The following is a 20,008-nucleotide window of genomic DNA, read 5'->3' on the forward strand; positions in this document are numbered from 1 at the left end:
AGTTCCGATGTATTCTGCCTCCCTTAATCTTTTTTTTTTCATAAAAAAAAAAACCTTTTTCATATACAAGGCTCCTTTTTGTTCACCTTTGGTTTGTCTCGAGTCATCAAAGCAGATCCAAGTAGACTCGGGGCACCTTGTGCAATCTGAGTTGTATTGGGCGAGCACCCACGTCAATTGGAAAAATTAGGCGACGATATATCTGTCTAGGTTTGCTCCTAGATTACGGACCAAGCATTTATAAATTTAGACGATCAGGCAGGCCTCATCGCCATGCTGGAAGCTATTCTAGGCATTTGGATGATTGCTTGTGAGAATTATTCAGTATACTGATCGGACATGAAACCGGGGATTGATTAAACCATAGGCGGGGCCCACTAACGCTGCTAACTCCCTCATATATTGCATCAATTCCTGACTACATAGGCGAGACTAGTATAAAAGTAAGGTGGTATTGCGTGGTCCCCGACGCTCACACCGTGCATTACTGTGGAAGACCATCAATTGTCGAAAAAGCCAAGCCATCTCTAACGAGTACAAGCCCAAACGTGCTCCTCTACCATTTGTAACCTCTAAACGACTACATCCATTTGAGCCTGTGCTGGGCTAATATTCCACAAGCTTCTGCACTTTAGTTTATTTCATCAGGCTTTTAAGTAAGCATTGCAGGCGTGATATAATTTAGAAAAATTACAACAAAGAGAAATTTTCGCACGCTAGCTACGCGGAGGAGGAACAAGAAAGCGACATGCTAATTGCTTATCCGAGTTTCGCAAGCTGGAGAGGGGAGCAGCGACCGATAAAAAAGTAAAAACCTTGGGTACCAGACTGACTGGGGTCTGTCTACGCGTTAGGGAGGGGAAAGCGTTTGCCTGACGCGTGGCAGTTGGGTAGTTGAGCCCGTTTAAACGGCTTCTGTCAAGTGGGTGGCTCCTGCCGCCATGGCATGGGCCCGGCATCAAGCCTCCAATCGCGAACCCTGCGATCCACCTCATCCTGTGAACGTTGGCGACTCCGCTCTTTGTTTTCCTTAAACAAAGAAAAATATCACCGCCTGGAGACTGGGAAGGAGCAAGGGAGTCAAGAACCAAGAGCCTTCGGCCCCGTGCGACGCCCTCATCTCATTTCGCTCTTCCCTCCCACTCCCACCTAACGACAACAACCGCGCCGGCTCCCCCACAGATACAGACAGACGGAAATACAGAAAGATCCAGCTATATCCGACCTCTTCTGTCTCTATTTCTTGTTCTTTCTTCCTCTCACGACGTCGCTGTTCTAGGTATTTCCAATTGTTTTTCCAAACCTTTGTGATCTATTCGGGTATAGCTGACGTCTAGGGCTCTTATCAGTAATTCGACTGGACTCCGAGTTAGAGAGAGAGATGGGCAAGAAGAAGCGCGTGATGATGCCGGTGGAGGAGGTCGACGTCTCCGCCGTCAAGTACCGGCCCCAACAAATCCAAGGTTTGGTTTCTGCTCGTCGTCCATTGCTCGCTTTTTCGTTGTAAGGCTTTTAAGAATCATTGGAATCGACCTTGGAGGTTCGCTGATGAGACCTACCTTTTTTTTTTTTGTGCTGTTATTTCTTTGTGACTTTCAGCGCCACATCTGACGGGGTTCACTCTGCGGCTTTTCGTTTGGCTGCTCGAAACCCCTCTGCTGGGCTCTCTCATTACGTCCTTCTTGAAGCGGCAGAATGGAATTACTGAGGTTCTAACTATTTTGTCATTGCCCGTTCTCCTGATTTTAAAATTCCTTACATCTTTCTTTTCCCTTCCTCGTTGTCACTGTTCGTGACGATGCGATCTTTGAATGGGGAGCCAACCGGAAATCCATCCTTTTGCTTTGCAGATGTTGCAGAATACCGTGATTCCTGAGAGGCCAATGTTCCGGCCGGAGTTCCCGCCTCAAGGTACAACTTGTAATGGAGAAGATGAACTTCTATCCTGTCTATTAGTGTTTATTGTCTTCCAGTTCCTCGGTATTTAAATGAAATAATTTTGAAACCATTTTGACATCGTCATTGGCATGTAAGAGTGCGTTTTATATGTTTTGCAAGCATAGGTAGCTCGATGCATAATCCGCTACTAGCTGCCCAGAACGTCCTGGTTTTAATTGTGCGCTTGCTCGACTATATACTCTCACCAAAAAGACAAAGGGAGAAGAAAAAAAAATAAAAGTAAATTGGTAAAGTTACTTTGGTGCACAATGGCTTCTGGTCTAATATCACAAGATGAGAATGCTAATATCAAAGCTTTGTAAATCTTTAACATGCTAAATCTCCCAGCTTATATTTTGATTTTGTAACCTTTCTTCGAGAATGCTACTATATTATTTATCTTGTACATCCTTAGCGATCCAAGCCATTTTATATCGAAATTTTTCCTTCCATAAGCGGGAACAGCGATGGTTTCTTTCCTCCATCCCTTTTTTCTCCCCATGTTGGATTTTATGGTTTCTGTGACACCATCATGGCTTTATTCACCCGAAAAAGAAAAGGAGGGAGACAAACAAGAGTCATGGTTGCCACCGCTATCATCTGTCTTCAAAAAGGAGAGCAGAGGAAGGGGGCTACGATAGTATGATGCACCTAAGCATACAACCTTCCTGTAAAAATGGCGGATTCTAAAGGCTTGATCTGATTAATTTTCAGAGCCAGAACTGGGAGTAGTTCTTGTTGATGAAAACAGAGACCCTGTTGCTCGTCTTGAAACAGCCACGGAGTGTCTTACCCCATATGATCTCTCTCAACATTGGAGCAGTGATTCCCCTCCATTTTTGTACTGGACGATCCGTGACTATGCACATGCCTATCGGTCTAAGATAACAACCCCATCAGTTGTATGTTACTACTGATTTTTGAAGTTTCTAATCTTTTATATATGCTTTTCTAGAAGGAGGGATTTACCGTTTCACTATCTAGGTTGCAGAACATGTAATTTCAGCCTTAGAAGAATACAGTGGTAAGAAGCCCCCCATGCCAATGTTGATTTCTTTTAGTGCGGAAGAGGTGAGGAAACAAGCTGTAGCTTCCACAAATAGAATTTTAGAAGGTACCACCATTGTATAGTCGTGCATCAAATGATAAAAGAGTCTGTTGCTCATGATTGCACTTACTTATATTTGGCATATGCAGGGAAACCCTTGTCCATCTTAGATGGTATTTTTATGGCTATTAAAGATGATATAGACTGCTATCCTTATCTAACTAAAGGTAAGTTTAGACACCCTTTTTTTCTCTGAGTCTTTCTATTGGGACGGATTTTCAAGGTATAAGCTTGTCTCATCTTTGAACACTGTGACTTCAGGAGCTACAACATGGTTTCACAAAGTTCGTGCGGTCACCCAAGATGCAGTCTGTGTTTCTCGGTTGCGAAGCTGTGGTGTGATTTTTATAGGCAAAGGAAATATGCATGAGTTGGGACTTGGAACAACTGGGAACAATCCAAATTATGGGTAGGCTTCATGAAATCCTTTTGCTCTAATCTTTTTACTTCGTACAGATGTTTGTTCTTCAGTGTTCTTTGGCTGGAATTTGATGTGACTGCCGTTCGTGCCCTTGGGGATAATCATGAAATATTGAGCATTTTGCATGTGATTCTAGGAACATGGTCTAGTGATGTCTAGTGAAACTTTAGAAACTCCATAACCTCAGAACTTGTTATGTAATTCATGGAAGTTACCTTGACAAGGTGAAGAATCCTATGCTTGAAACATAAATTTCATAAACTGAAAGTATATTATTTGATTTTAAGGATATATGAATTATGTAACAAGAAGGTAAAGGAATATACTCTCAATATCATAAGATGTTAGCCTTGTGCTTCTCTGGTTTTACTTGTCATATTACTTTCCTAAAGTTGCGAAAAGTGTATGATATTTAAATTGCATAAAGAACTTCTATACTTCAAAATTGATGCACAACAATTGGTGAATGAAAGGTGCTGAATTTATTGTTGTCAGATTATCTTGGCAATTTTAAGATTAAGGTTAGGCTCTTTGTGTACTTGTGATAGTGCAATTGCAGAAAATAACATCAACATCAACTTATTCGATGGACTGCTCTCTCTCTCTCTCTATGTCAGCCTCATCTAATCCCCCTCTCCTGTACCCTGCTTACAGTCCTGGCCAGACCCACCAATTAACCCTATTGTTTATAACTAAATTTCAACATGTAAACAATAAATTAACATATTATTTTGAGACTATTTCAACATACCTAGTGAACAGTGATAAGAATGGTGACGAATCATAAACTTGAGATATGACACCTCATATATGAGCAGAAATCTTTTCCTAATGATCTTATGCAATTCCCTAATGGAGCCACACCACTGATAATGATTTTGGACTCCATTTGATGAAAGAACTTCAACAAAATAAGAACTAGGGCCTTTGTTAATCTTTATAAATAGCAATATGTTACATGAGATAGTTCTGTTTTATAACCTTAGATTATAATTGAGTATGATGAACTAAAGCAGACTTTTTCTACATAGTGAAGAAGTCCCAAAGTTTTGAAATTAAAGTTCTAAGCATACTCAAACTCCTAAGAAGAGCTCCAAGCCATATACAGAAGGAAAAACATCCTAACAAAACTAAGCTATATTTCTCTCATCACGTATGTTCCAAAGTGGTGATCGAAGCTCAAAGCCTGTTAGCCTATCTCACATATGACATTAAATCTCAAGAATCCGTGCAATCGGATATTAATATAGGATTTCTATTTTCTAGTCTTACTGGATTTAGGTTGATTCAATCTCCTGCCTCTGCTTTCTGTCCCTTCCCTTCCCAGCGTCTAATGTGTTTCATATGATAATAGAACCCAGAAGGTCAAATCTTTAAGAAGGTAATCCCTCACCTACTCTCTCCAATCTTCCTTTGGGCACCAACCTAGACCCAACATACCTCCTGCCCTGCCTCATCCCTTTTCTCCCAAATCCTCCCTTTCCTGCTCCACTTTTGTTCCCTTTTTCAAATCCCACCTGTCTCCTGTCACTAAACCTTACATGTCGGCCTGCTCTGCCAGCAGCCCACCCTTTTAAGGCTGTTTCATATGAATGCCACCTTTTGCTTCCTCCTAGACCCAAAACCAAAACTGAATCTAATATCTTAATGGGCTCGATCAGATGCAGACCCTTCGTGATACAGTAGGCTCAGATCGTGTTTTGGATGTAAAAGAGTTAGTTGGGAGCTGGATGTCATTGAGGAAGTTGGATGTCATCGATTCAATCCAAATATGATTCATTGTTACCCCTATTTGTGCTATGAAGGAGGGCTCCTCTTAGAGTGACCACCGTATTGCAGGCCCCAACTGATTGACGGGCTTTTCTTTTCTTTCCCTTTAGGATTTTCAGCACATGACTATTCTCCTAAGATTGTCTAGATGTAGGTGGGCTTCCATTTTAATTTCTACATGAAGGGTTCTCCTAAAAAAGATAGTGCTAAGAATGTGGGTTTCCAGCTTTCATGAATTATTAAGTCTGCTGTTCAATCCAATATACCATGCTTTTTTTTTTTAAAGTGCATCATTCTTAAAGTCTTGTTGTGGTGACATGTTGAATTGCTAACAGTTCTGCCTGATTATGAATAACTAGGCTGTGGTGAATTGATGCTTGTTAAAGGACTTTCATCTTTGTCTACTACTCTACTTTCCATCCCTTGGAAGCTATACATTATCAGAGATGGATGACTTGATTTCTGCACTTGTATCTGAATTTGTAGTTTTTCCTTGTGGGCAGTGAGACATTCTGGCTCTTCATTGTGCATAAAATTGTGGAGTTGCTATCATGACATTGTGTTAAACTTCCTAGTCTGTCTAAACATGACATTCTTTTTCACAAGCGTCATGTCACCAAACACAACAAATTGGACTAGAATAATTGTACGACTTACCCATGCGATAGCTGATTGAATTGGATGCTTTCTTCTTTTAATCCAAGTCTATAAACAAAGCTGTTGCAACTATGTTGGTTATGATACTATTATTGATATCTTATATACATTCATGCGACAAATCATCCTAGGGCAAAACTTCTCATGCTGCCAATTTTCCTCATCTGCATCTGACTAATTATGATGAAACCTTTGCATTGACATGTTCAGCAGGGTTCTTTTCTAGCTATGGAGCATGGATCAATTGTCATCTTCTCATGGATGCTCAATCTGGATTTTTTGAACTCCATGTGCAAAGATGCCTAAAGCTTCAAGAGATAAACCCTTATTAGCTGAAAAACTCTATGCACAACCTTTGTCTGAAACAGGGCTTTAAGATGCGAATCCTAATCAAAGTAGGAGTCAAAAATTATCTCTAAAAATTCACCTGACAATTACAAGAAAAGCAACTCAGATGCACATCTAGTCCCAATACAACTTAAATTAAAAATATGAAAGTCTATTAAATTTAAAAGAATGCACTTGTATTATTCACTTCTATTGCACAGAAACTCATCTCGAATTTAAGTTTTTGATGGCATAGTAGTCATTTATAATTTGACAAATTGTTTCCTGAATATCTTGCACTTTGTTAGCTAGGAATTTAATCATATGATCATCTTTCCATTCCGCCATTGCAGGATCTGGGGAGGTTCAAATGTATGCAGCCTTACCCGTGTGTAGAGAGTATATTTCTGTGTTTTGAATCCATGACCTCTAGGTCTCAATGTAACAACCTTACTGTTGCACCAAGGCTCACCCTCATGCGTGAATGAATTGATAATACAACAATCAATTGTCTCTCATGATATTTCCTTATTTATACTTTGCTGCTTATTTGCTTTCAACTTTTAACTTTTCACTTCACCTGTGGCATGAATTTATAGAAGAGAGACTAAGTCTGAGTGTTGCGGAGGGACAATGTAATCATCAGAACATTCTATTGCTCGGGTTAGGTTCACTTGGAAAAGATATAAAACAAATACAAAAGCAATGTGGCTAAGGGGCAATTTCAAGGAATCCATCATAGGAAAGAAATATTTATTCATAGCCGAATAAAACATATTTTTAATTTGTAATTATGGTCTGCCTGTCTTTAGCTCATTATAGCAACTGCTATAACAGTTAGTATTCTTGTTAAAGACATGCCAACTAAAACTTCACAATGCAAGACTCCTATTGGAACCCAAAAACCATTGATAACATTTCCTAGTTGAACTCAGTCTCGACTCTATTGCTGCACTGAAACTTCTGGGCGATTTTTAAGTTTTAATCATCATGGTGACCAAACTAGTTAAAAAAAAGTTTGCTGCTTAAATGACTTACGACATCTTTGAGCAAGGATGGAGGTGTTGGTGTTGGTGCTGTAGCAGTCACTGGCTGGTACAATACATGCCCTGGCACTTGCTTGTGTTGACATACAAAACTTTGTGGCATGCCTCCTTGGCACAGCACTTTCTGGCATGACCTGGCATGTCACAACACAGCTGACATAGACAAGCATGTTGCAACACACGCAGGACATCATTGTCCGACATGGCTGGCTCTATCCTTGGCTCCAACACAAGTATTTGTACACTTGAAAATTCAAATAGATATTTGCCATTCAATTTTTGCCTCCTAAAAGACAACTGACTTATTAGACATGAAAATTCACAAGACTCTAATTCCAATATGGCAGTTTGCACCGAGATGGATCTCCAACCCATTTGATGCTTATGCATATCTTGGTAAACCTCATTATCCTCATCTATAAAATCATCTTTTGAAGCAACTTCATCTTAAATTGGACCATCTATAAGTACTGTTTTCCCTTCATCTACCAATGTTATAGGATCTTTGTTGCTGATATTTTGATGTCCTTCTATTTCATGTCATTGAGTCGTCGACAAGTTAAGATTTTTCGTTCCAAATGCCCGATGCTTAAGGTGGGGCTGAGGAGCGAGATCTCTCCCCCGCATTTTCCTGTCGTGTGTTGTTGTTCTTTCATCTTTGCTGCATTGTTGTTTGGCTGTTATAAATTCTCTTTGTTTGCAATGTTTTGTACCAATTGTAATTGGAAATTCTCTCTTTATTGCAATAATGTTATCATCATTTCAAAACTTACATATTCAGCTTCTAATATCTCACAGAACAACTAGAAATCCACACTCAATTGAAAGGTATACAGGCGGATCTTCCTCTGGTCCAGCAGCACTTGTGGCATCTGGGTTATGTTCAGCAGCAGTAGGAACAGATGGTGGAGGTTGTACAAAATGAAGTCTCAGAATTACTGCTTCCTTACTTCAGGGATTTTAATACATTTTTTATTTTTTGGAGGCAGGTTCAGTTAGAATTCCATCTTCCCTTTGTGGGATTGTAGGCTTAAAGACAACCTACGGGAGGACTGACATGGAAGGGTATTATATTTATTGTTGACCCTCCTGTTGTGGACTTCACCATTTGCTACTGCATATCATTGATGGCTGATTTCATCATGGATTTTTTATTGAAAGTATTCTTCACATTTTGGTGAAAAAAAGCAGTTTCTTTCTACAGTACTTGTTCTTAAATTGAAGAAACAAATATTCTGCTTTGATTAATAGCAAAAGTGCATGCGTAATATAATGTAGTGCAACACCTAAATAGAGGCCTTGGATGGAGCATAAACAAAATAATGTATGCATCTATATGATATGTAGTCTGTGTCTGTGTGTGTCTGTGGGTGGTGGGGATGAGAATGGCTCTAACATTCATAGGGCATAAATCGCTTAGTATGCCTTGTAAGTAAACTATGTGATGGGACATCCATATGATGATTCAAATGTCCAAAGTGTGTATAACCAAAATTTCAATGTTGATCACTTATCGGGTATGGATAAAATGATCAATAAGGGAATAATTTTTAGTGATGGAAACAAATGTGGGGGATATATATCGTGTTGATTTATCTATATTGCTTGAATTTTGGTCTGTTTGTAATCCAAGATAGGGAGAACTTGATAAATAGTGCAGATCATTAACTTGGATGACCACCATGTATTCGGGCCTAGGGTACAAAGGGCACAGCAAAATTAATTATTTCCTTTGGAGCATTTAAGCCACAATATATGTATATATAAATAGAGCAAGGCACTTGGTTTTGAGCGGTGTTGGCCCATGTTGACCTGTATTGGTTTGGCTTGGGTTGATACATTCTTGTACTAAGCCAACAAATAAAAATATTCGAAACATTTTTTGTGTCTTCACCGCAGTATGAAGTTGTTCTTTGGCTGTGAATTGCCTATACTAAACAGACAATCAATTGGAAACAAACCTTATTTACTTAAGAAAATATCTACTAAGAAATTTCTCAAATGTTAAAGTTCATATATATATATATATATATATATATGTATGTATGTATGTACATATTATACTGCGTTCAGACATTGCCAAGAAATAAAAGGTCTAGTAATGAAGTCTTTTATCTTAGCATCCAATTTTTTTTATCTAATATGATGCAAAATCAGCTACATGCCTTGTTCATTTCATTCCTTAATCTCCAGATGTTTTTTCATCCAAAACTTTGTCTATGACTATTGTCTATTTTTCTCATGCATTTTCATTACATTAATATCAGTGCATCATTAGGATTTCTTATTTGTTTGAAAGACACATTGCACGGTATTTGACATGGTTATATACCAACATTTTTGTAGGACATTATGTGCAGGGTTAAAATATTTTTTTAATAAATCAAGCAACTCTTAGTTGGCCTATAAAGAAGTCTCACTCTATAGCAGGAACCTAAAACGAGCTCTGACTATACAATAAAGTCTGTGCTGGTGCCATTGTGCCTGTGCCCACAGCATGCCAGTAGTACCTAAATCCTGATACGGTTGTATATTTCCAAATGCCAACCTGTGCTGGTCTATGCTAGCTGGCACATTTGGTGCTGGATCAAAACTGACCCCAGTCAGTCCATCACAGTTTCGGTCATTACTTATTTAAGTTTTTTTTAATATTTTTTTGAGAAGAGCTATTAAGTTTTTTTAAAAAAAATTTCAGCATGGCATCACATGGCATGTGCCATGCCAAGCAATGCTGACATGCCCCATGAAACTGGCATGTAAATTCTTGATGTATGTATATATGCATGTATGTATGTTATTTTTTGTGTATATGTATGTATTGACATATGGATAAAGCCGTAAAACATACATGCTACTTCTTGTTTTAAATTGTATAATCTTTATTCCTATGAACTACATAAATAGAAAGAAATAAGCTGATTATGATAAAAAGGGCAGTAAGGATTCATGTTCACAAACTCGTGCAAAAGAAGGCAGCCCGGCCCAGAGGATTATTTAACTTATCGTGATCTTGAAGGCATCAGTTCTGAGCTTTATGCTTGCACAAGTAGTGATCATGATTTTGCTGTTATTTGTTGTTCTTAGTACTTCTTTTTAGTTATTTGGTTGTAGTCTAGGATATTTCTTTCTGTAAGTGAATGCTAACTTATAATGCAATCGGTGTCATTGTAGGTCAATATGTGATTGTGGAACTGTTGAAGTGGTTTCTCCACTTGCAGCCACAGTTGAAGATACGATGCTGGTGTAAGAATTTCTAATGCTGCATGCTCTCTCTGTGATATTGTCTACTTATGTTCATTTCTTTTGCTTAATTGAAGTATATTCTTGCACACTTATATTTTGTAACCATTCAAATGGAGTAATGAATAAGAGGAAATGAAATGACTTTCATAAGTTATTGAAACTAGTTTGTGCTAGTCTTTTGATGCAAACACAGCAATATTATCTTAAAGATGGAATGCGGGGCATGCGGATGTGCCATAGCACTAGATTAAGAAGATCAATAATCCATAGACAAGGGAATAGCCGGAACATACAAGGCATAGACACCATAATGGTGACAGTGCACCACAGGAATAAGAATATGTTTTATAAAGATAAAGACTTTTCACTACTATAATGTTTTTGCATGTGCATCTAACAATCTCCACTACCCCTTCTGTCCAGGCATTCACTGAATCTACTGAGTATAAAGGCAAAATTGAATGGTGTGGGACTTTTGAAAGGATCCATTACTCGTATTCTAGAGAAGATGCGATCAGTGCAATTGTCATGGACCAAATTATAGATGTGGTATTTCCCCACAAGTCACGACTGATCTGAGTCAGGCCTATCAAAAAACGAACAAGAATATCTAGTTATATCTGGAGGTCCAAATGATGAACAACTTTAAAATTTCATGAAGTGTGCAGCTGCATGATAAATCTTCCCCTTTGGCTTTTCCATTACCTTTGAGGTGGACTAAGCTGGTTGACCGAATTAGTAAAACCTCCCTATGTGCAAAATGAAGGCATTTGTAAAAGGTCCGGAGGATAGAGCTCTAGGACCTTTGTGTGTACTAGCTTTTAGAATGGCAAGGCTGCTGATATATCAATCATGAGGCCATCCATGTGTTGACCACTTACCCCCATACCCATTTCTACCCACCCATGTGGCTTGTGGCACAACCTACGCATGCCATGTCAATTATGTCCTGTAGAGAAAGGCCTTCTAGCCAACTGACATGTGACTTAGCTTAGGTACTCATGAGGCCAACTGTAGGCACATAGGTAGAAGCTCGAGTCCCTGGTACCATGCATGTAGCACATGTATGGCAACCACATTGAGGCATGTTATATGACCCAGATCACATCTTGAGATGTGCCACACCATACAGGTAACTGCAACCTTCCCACATGTGCATCCACCTCAAGTATTGATTTAAGATCATCTACCTATTGGGGATTTGGTTCTACCTCAAACTCATGAGCTTTACAATTGTATAATTGACATAAACATTCTTAAATCTTACCAAGTCATCATAAATGTGATGAACTCCCTTTAGAAGAGCTAAGACCAGAATTTTAAGCAGCCAAGCTCGACAATCTCATTTAGTTATAATGTATTTCACAGGTTTCTTGGCACCATTGGTGTTGAACTTTCTTGATGATGCTAATTTTTGTTGGCTATCATTTTCAAATCTGGTTTCTTGATCTTCCATTTGTATATGATTAAATGATCTTTCAGGTATGCAGCAATGGCAGGATCCTCTCCAGTTGATAGAATCAGTTTGAAACCGGTAACTTTTAGTCTTTGCTTGCTATTCTTATCAAATTTTTATGCATAAATACATCCTTAATTCCTTATTCACACATATACTATAGTATGTCATAATATTATACAGTATCCATATACCTTCTTATTTGATTGCTTTTACAAATTTAATGATATATTCTGTTCCTTAACCTGCATTTTTAAATCAAGTTTGCAAAAAACAATATGCTGATGGATTATGTATGTTGCATAACTTTGTTGCCCTAGCCTGGTGTTCTCAAACAACTATTTTTTTCAATTTAAGCCCCCCTATTTCTTCAGACATCCTTTATAATACTGAATTCAGATTATTCTTAATTATTTTTCGTCGGTCTTAATATTGGAAGTTGGATGGGGAAAATGTTGGGCATTTATGCTGGCTGTTATGACCACGGTCCCAAATGATAAGCAGCAATTGCAGTTAGGATTTGCAGAAGCAGATTCTATATTGAAAATCATTTTCTTCTATGTAATAGATTGACCAAATACTGTGGAATTGCTGGTCTGCTTGTGAAATTTGAATGATAGTTTTAGATTTCGAACCTGGGGAGGTAAATCAACTTATATTCTAAAGGGTCAAGCCTGGGCGATCAGCAGTCTGGTGATAATTCAGTCTCCAATTAGGCATTTCATCATTTTTTTTGATGATAATTCAGTCTAGTTCTAGAAATAGATAATACTGAATTTGAATCATGTGTGCAATGTTTAGATGCAAAATTGACAAGATTACAATGAGACAAATGAGTTGCTCGCTGTTGTACATTTTGATATTATGTGACCCTGTTAATTGTAAGAGACAGAAACCTGGATGCCATCCTCTTTAGATGATTGCTACAGATTTGCTAAAATTGTGGTTAGAAATTCTGTAGCCTTATAAATATACAAGCATGTGGTGAGTTGAATAGGTCTAGGCATTTAGATTCTTTTTGAAGTCACATGGGCAAATAGTATACTTACAATGTTTCTGAAGGGTTTTCTGAAGAATTTTGTAGGGAAAGTGGTGCAGCAAGCCAGCAAGCAAGTGTAAAAGTATCACATATTGTGCCCATGTTCATCAGGGGCCACATGTTACGCATACCATGCTGACATTGGGCATGCACTAGCATGATAGTATACGAATGTTTGTCGAAAGTTTGTGAAAGCCGCCCTAAGATAACCTACATTATTCAATTTTTTCAAACATAGACTAGTTTTGATTGCTCTGTATTGTTGTATAGACATACTGTAATAAATATCGGACAATCCAGGATTGCGAGTCTTCAAGATATCTATGCTGATCGAAATTTGGAATGCAGATTGCATAGTTTATTAATCCTACAAATTGATATCCTGCTAACTTACAAATTAGCAACACACACTCAAAATTCAACATAAGAACTACTGGGGAACATGTAACTTGCATATTAATATTTTAGTATGGATGTTGTCAGTGCAATGGGAAAACCATATTGTTACACATTGATTTGTAACTTTTAGTGCAATGCAGATGATGCCTTCTTATTTGTTATCATGTCCAATAAGCTTTCAAATCCTCATAAATTAGGGGGGAAGGGCATGATGGATAGTTACATGTTTAAAATGGGAAAGTAGAGTAACATGGGAAAGTTGGGTAATATGTGTCAGCCTGGGTATCTATGTATCAACTTGTATCAATTTCTATCAAAACGATACACGTTGATATGGCTAATATGCAAGGTACGTCGTCTCGTTATCGTGTCCCATACTGGTGCCATGCTCTCATTGTATCGGTATGATATGGTACAGGGCTGGTTGGGCATACTAATTGTCGATACGCCTTATGTACTGTGTACTAGGGCCGAACCAATATAGTATCGTACCAAATACCATGCTAATATGTATTGATGGGTGAGCACAGATAGTGCAAGTAGGGGTGCAAATGGGTCAGGTCGTGTCGGGTCCTGAGTGACCCCGATCCAAATCGATTTTTTGTTCGGGTCCGAATTTTGGACCCAGATCCGACCCGGTTGAAGATCGGGTCGGGTCGGGTCCGGGTCCGAGTTGGGTCGGGTTTGGGTCCGAAGCAGGTCCATTTTTTTGTGCTTTTGGGAGAGAATTTGGGCAAATCTAATTTGGTCATATCATAATTACGAGGTGCTGGGTGACCCATGACTTGAAGGACTTGCAATTGACCTCCAGTCAGAACAGATGACCCGTGACGTACTAAGTCGGTCTACAAGCCAAATTTCATCTCACACTTTTTTATCTATATGACTGATTGGACGGAACTTGGTGTCTCCCAGCTCCCCTCTCACGAGGGCAAAAAAAATCCCAGACCTTCTTCCAAAATCCAATTCCATTGCAGAAAACTGGCACATGACCCATATTCAGTTCAACGTTCCCTCACTTTCTCCCTTCAAAAGTTAAAAGAAACAAAAACCAAAAAACAGAAGGAAAACAAAAATAGCTACTGCAACACCAGAGGTATCAACAGTGTAATAGATCGAGAGAGAATCCTGACGGGCCGAGGTTCCTTTGGATTCTGACCTATGCCGGTTTCTATCCTTCCACGCTTGAACCCTACTCCCTTTAGGGCTTTTCCTCTTTTCTCTCTCTCTCTCTTCGGGTCTATTCGGGTCGGGTCATGTCCGTTCGGTAAACCTAGACCCGACCCAGAAAAATATTCGGGTCCAATTTTTGGACCCGACCCAGACCCGTGGATCCTAAAATTCGGGTCAGGTCAGGTCTACGCGGGTCGGGTAGGGGCGGGTCACGGGTCGACCCGACCCATTTGCAGCCTTAAGTGCAAGGCAGACATCCTTATACCGTGTTAAATAACTTGGCTGGTACCAAGGTTTGCCGGACCGACCGTACCGGCGTACCGGTGAGCACCGGCACCGGTATGGTTCCGGTTCGGTACCCATTTTTTTCTGTCGCGTCCGCATGCGGACGCGAATCAAATTTTTTTTTTTTACACACCTCCGCGTGCGTCCGTGAACCAAAAAAAAAATATATATATATATATAAACAAAGGCCGGTTCGTACCGGATCAGTTTTGATACGAACCGATCCGGTAGGTGACCAGTACGCCTACCGATACTGGTTCAGTGTACCTTGCTTCTACCAACTCTCCAATTGGTCCATATTGCAATAGAGCTCCATGATACTTCTAGGGTTCACTACGTAGCTACTCTAGGAGAACTCATTTGTCTCTGTAAGACCATCATGGGACTGGCCATCCAAAGATGCCGATAACAATCTGACCTAAAAGATGGTTGAGGTTGTGAAAGATAGTAATTACTCGAGATGACATCTTAGACGATCTATATGCATACGGGTTGTAGGCTGCAAGTGTGGAATAGGGTCTGATGTGTAACTTGGAACCAGATAAGTCCAAGGACCTTACTTCATGTGCAATGTCATCTGCCATATTAGCATCACCTCTCAAACGACCATAAGGAGCCCATCTCCTATATGCAATGGTGTCCTCACGGGCTCCACCAGGCCGTACATTGTGGTTTCTATCATGTTATGGCATAAGTAAATTGAGACTCATCGGTGAATCAAAGACTATCTTATAGCTGTGAGTTATAAACTATGGTATTCTTTGCCTCGCTACCTTTCTGGCCACCAGATGCATTAGCAGAGTCATCGCTGGTATCGTGTGATGATCTGGGCAATAGATCATCAGCTGACTTGCTATTCTTTGAATTAGAGTGAATTGGCTTCCTTGAGTCTCTCCAAAGAAGATGCAACTGTCTTTCATTTGCCTTTCTTGTTGGTTTGAATAGTTGCTTTCTTTCTCTAACTTTGCTGGGAGGATTGATTGGGCCCACCAGCCTGACTAGACCGGGTACCATGGTGGCCTCTCTTTAGCATCTCTCAATCGAACTGCTGGGAGGATGTCTCCGAATGGAGCCGTGCGTCGATCGGCTTCCTTGACCCGTGTGGCTGATCGGGTGGAAGTGAGCATGGAATATGTCACTCTGCCCATTGCTCTGCATCCATCTTAGTCTCTTTGGCTGTGAAATTGGCTAGCCGAGGATACAATCTTGGCTCATCTAGCTTTGGCTCCTGTTGTTGGCCCTCAAGCCACCCCATCATCAGACCCTTTTCATCATGCATGAAATCATTATGAAGTGGATCATTGTACTTTAGCTCAACTTTCTTTTCAATGCACTTTAGCTGCAGATGCATATTGTAGGGAACATACACAAAATCATTCAACCGCTTTTGCATGAGATGGTTCCTCTGTTTGCTGTGGAGGAGGGTGAAAGTAGACCAATTGCGCTCAGCCACTGAGGGAGACTGTCTGTGAGGATCCGAATCACCAAACATCATAGGTTCTTGGATGACCGACTGAAGTGGATCTACCATTCAAATTCAAAAGCATTCAAGAAAACTATATATCAGATGATACTAAATACTAATTGTATAACATATAAGTAACAGTTGTAGTCCATATCTTAAAATACCAGGACTCATTGTCTGTTTGCTTACTATAGCTGCCAGACCGCCGAAGCTGGTCGGGCCCTTCCTAAACATTTTCATCTGTGGAAAAGATACATCATACATATTGTATGACATCACTTATTTCAAACGATTTCACAAAGTTGACAAAGTTAACTCACCTCTTCCAAACATTGGGTAGCGACCTTTGGATCAGGTTCCCTCTTGTAAATAGCATTACGCAGAACAGCCAGAAGTTCCTCATCCATAGCTATCCAAGGGATGGTATACTAGAACCTTGGGTTCAGACAACAAGTTGTCAATACTGATTTAGTAAAACAGTTGTACTCAAAACACACAATAGTATACGGCGAACAGACATATGAGTGGAATTACCTACTAGATGCAACTTTCTACTCATCTGATAGTCTCATCTCTAGTCGATGATGTTAATATACTCTGGCGCATGTCTAGGGTCTGCTTCCTTGATCTGGGCCTTGGCAATCATCATAATGTGGTGAAGGAAAACCATCTGGGGGTGTCTCTCACTATCCATTGTCCTTAGCACTCTATATAATGGTTTGATCGCCTTCACAATCATGTCAGCTTGCTATAAAAATTCCTGGCTTGTCACCAAGCCCTCTACATGACTCCCCTCGATGTGGACTCGGGCACACTTGCTCTCTTGCCACTCGGCATTAATGAGCATTTGACGCAGGCTTGCTTTCTTCTTAAGGAGGCTATTAAGTGCAATGTAGTTCGTTGCAAACCATGTAACTTCAAGTTTCAAAATGTCACCTTCCATGTCCATGACTTGCTTCACTCTGCAAAGCTTCCCAATATCCATCAACATGAGATTAAAGCATTATGCAATACATGGGGTCTAGAATCTATGTGGCCATCTGTCCACTTGCACCTCTTTTATCAATATGAGATCCGCACCAGTTGCACCTACTGTGGTGCCGGGCTTAGAGCATGACTCCATGATCCCAACCAATGTCACGCTATTGTCCTTCGTGTTGTGTGGATCCATTCTTACAAATTTATGGAGCAAATTCCAGATTAGCCTAGACCAGGTAACAGGCTTGGGATTGGTCGGTAGGAAGAAATCTCATATGCTATATCGGGCTTCCTGTTAGACATCAAATTAAGGGGGCCCACCTCACTGGCGAGCTATATCAATGATTGTCAATGGAGGATCGGGGCTTGTTTGACTAATTGCCTCACTCGCAGCTCGATAGGATATGAGGTCGGCCTCCAAGGAAGGCAAACAAACCTGTCGATCACTACCATCAGAATCTGGATCTCGAAGTTTAATTTAAAAATTATTCTGAAGCAAGCAGTTTGATACCCTACTTGGAATCCTGGTTAAACTCTCTCATGAGTTCGTAGGACAGGAGAATATTGTCAACAATGCCCGAAGAAAGAAAAATCTAGAAAAAATATTTTAGTTCAGAATAATGTAGAACCCTAGTAGGGACACTACATATATTTTTATCTCAAAGTATCATTATTTTAATTAATTTTTTTAAAAAATAGTGAATTTTCATTGTAATGCAAAGAAATCAGTTATCTACTTCAGAAAATATTTCTGAATTATCCATACATAATACCAATTTTTTATTTTTTATTATTTAGATATTTTCTTATTTTAATTTAAAAATTAATTTTTAGATATAAAATATTTAGAAAATTAGATTGACCTTAGATCTATGTAGCACCCAATCAAGGATGCTATCTATATTTTCTCAGCTTGTGGGCATGCACAAAACACTACTTATTTTTCAAATTTATTCAAATTTAGACCGATATCATGATACACATGATCATACCCAAATTTAAATTAATTGACACCAAATTTTCATAGAGAGCAACATCTACTGATTTTATAGAATTCTTTTAACAATTATTTTATTTTTATTTTTAATCCAAAATTATTTTTTTATTTAAAAATTTTAGAGTTGATGAAATTTTATGATTATCCATAGATCTACACAATACTATGAAATTATGTCAAAATCAAAAATTTTGGCATGACCTATTTTTTCATTTATATGATACAACCTGAAGATTTTATATCTGCAGATGAGTCTAAGGTGTGCAAACTTCAAAAATTCATTTATGGATTAAAGCAAGTTTCACAGAGTTGGAACATACGATTTGATAAGGTGATCAAATCATATGGCTTCATTAAGAATGAAGAGGAACCTTGCATTTATAAATGGGCAAATGGTTCAGTTATTATATTTCTTGTTTTTTGTATGTGGATGACATTCTTCAAATCGGGAATGACATTCCTGCATTACAAGGAATAAAGGTTTGGCTATCATCTCAATTTGCCATGAAAGATTTGGGTGAAGCATCTTACATCCTGGGGATGAAGATCTATAGAGATAGATCTAAAAGATTGCTTGGATTATCCCAATCTACGTACATTGATACTATGTTGAAGAGGTTCAGCATGATTAATTCAAAGAAAGGCTATTTTCTGATGGGCCATGGAATTAACCTCTCTAAGAAGGATTGTCCGACAACTCCTCAAGAAAGAGAGAGTATGGATAGAATTCCATATGCTTCAGCGGTGGGATCTATAATGTACGCCATGACGTGTATTAGATCAGACGTGGCATACTCTCTAGGAGTAGTGAGTAGATACCAGTCTGATCCAGGTAGCAGCCATTGGAAGATTATAAAAAACCATCCTTAAGTATTTGAGAAATACTAAGGACCAGTGGCTTGTCTATGGTGATTCTGACTTGAAACTTGAAGGATATACTGATTCCAGTTTCCAGTCGATAGAGATGATAGCAAGAGCGTGTCGGGTTATATCTTTACTCTTAAGGGTGGTGCCATATGCTGGAAGAGTTCCAAGCAGCACACAGTGGCGGATTCTACATGCGAAGCAGAATACATCGCAGCATCTGATGCAGCCAAGGAAGCCGTATGGTTGCACAAGTTCATCACCGAGCTTGGAGTGGCACCCTCCATTGATGGTCCAGTTCCTATATTTTGTGATAACACTGGAGCCATAGCTCAGACAAAAGAACCTAAAGCACATCAGCGGACCCAAGCATATTCTGCGACGCTATCATCTGGTTCGGGAGATTATAGAACGAGGTGACATTGATCTGCAGAAGATTGATACAGAAGAAAATCTGGCTGACCCATTTACCAAAGTCCTCGGCATCAAACAATTCAACGAATACAAGTCGAAGATGGGTATTAGATACTGTGCCGATTGGCTTTAGGCTAAGTAGGAGTTGTTGGGAATTGTATCCTAAATGTCAATCAACATGTTGATGATTGAATTTTGTAAATGAATTGAGAAAATTAATAAAGTGCTATTTGGCATTATTCATCATTTCATCTTCAAATGAACTCTTATATGATGAAGTCCTTAGGACTTATTTTATGATGGAGGATTTATCTTCAAGTCCTTAAATCTGTTTGCGACTAAATGACATACTGTTATTAGGACGACAACATTATCAAGATTAGGTCGTTGTGTGACATATACGTTGGTTGTCCTCGTAATCAAGGAGT

General features: G+C 39.2%; 1 protein-coding gene across 4 annotated transcripts in view; it reads left to right on the forward strand.

The window, feature by feature from the left end:
* The first annotated feature begins 1,016 nt into the window (after nt 1–1,016).
* Nucleotides 1,017–20,008, forward strand: part of FAAH (fatty acid amide hydrolase) — a 32,571-nt gene continuing 13,579 nt past the window's right edge. For 3 of the 4 annotated variants that reach the window (XR_015976846.2, XR_015976847.2, XM_088719275.2), the window contains exons 1-12: nt 1,027–1,279; nt 1,350–1,463; nt 1,600–1,709; nt 1,851–1,911; nt 2,653–2,840; nt 2,923–3,052; nt 3,136–3,213; nt 3,308–3,455; nt 8,066–8,178; nt 8,257–8,332; nt 10,439–10,510; nt 11,993–12,044. Coding sequence is in view for 2 of the 4 variants with exons in the window: in XM_088719275.2 (XP_088575401.2) it covers nt 1,382–1,463; nt 1,600–1,709; nt 1,851–1,911; nt 2,653–2,840; nt 2,923–3,052; nt 3,136–3,213; nt 3,308–3,455; nt 8,066–8,178; nt 8,257–8,332; nt 10,439–10,510; nt 11,993–12,044 (1,110 nt within the window). In the remaining 2 variants the exon portion in view is untranslated. Of the gene's footprint in view, nt 1,280–1,349; nt 1,464–1,599; nt 1,710–1,850; nt 1,912–2,652; nt 2,841–2,922; nt 3,053–3,135; nt 3,214–3,307; nt 3,456–8,065; nt 8,179–8,256; nt 8,333–10,438; nt 10,511–11,992; nt 12,045–20,008 lie in introns of all 4 variants that reach the window. The other variant, XM_039119452.3, reaches the window with a different exon arrangement.

The sequence above is a fragment of the Phoenix dactylifera genome, chromosome 3 (assembly GCF_051530095.1).
Source record: "Phoenix dactylifera cultivar Ajwa chromosome 3, Ajwa_hap1_PhDact_Kaust_v1.1, whole genome shotgun sequence".
Lineage (NCBI taxonomy): Eukaryota > Viridiplantae > Streptophyta > Magnoliopsida > Arecales > Arecaceae > Phoenix > Phoenix dactylifera.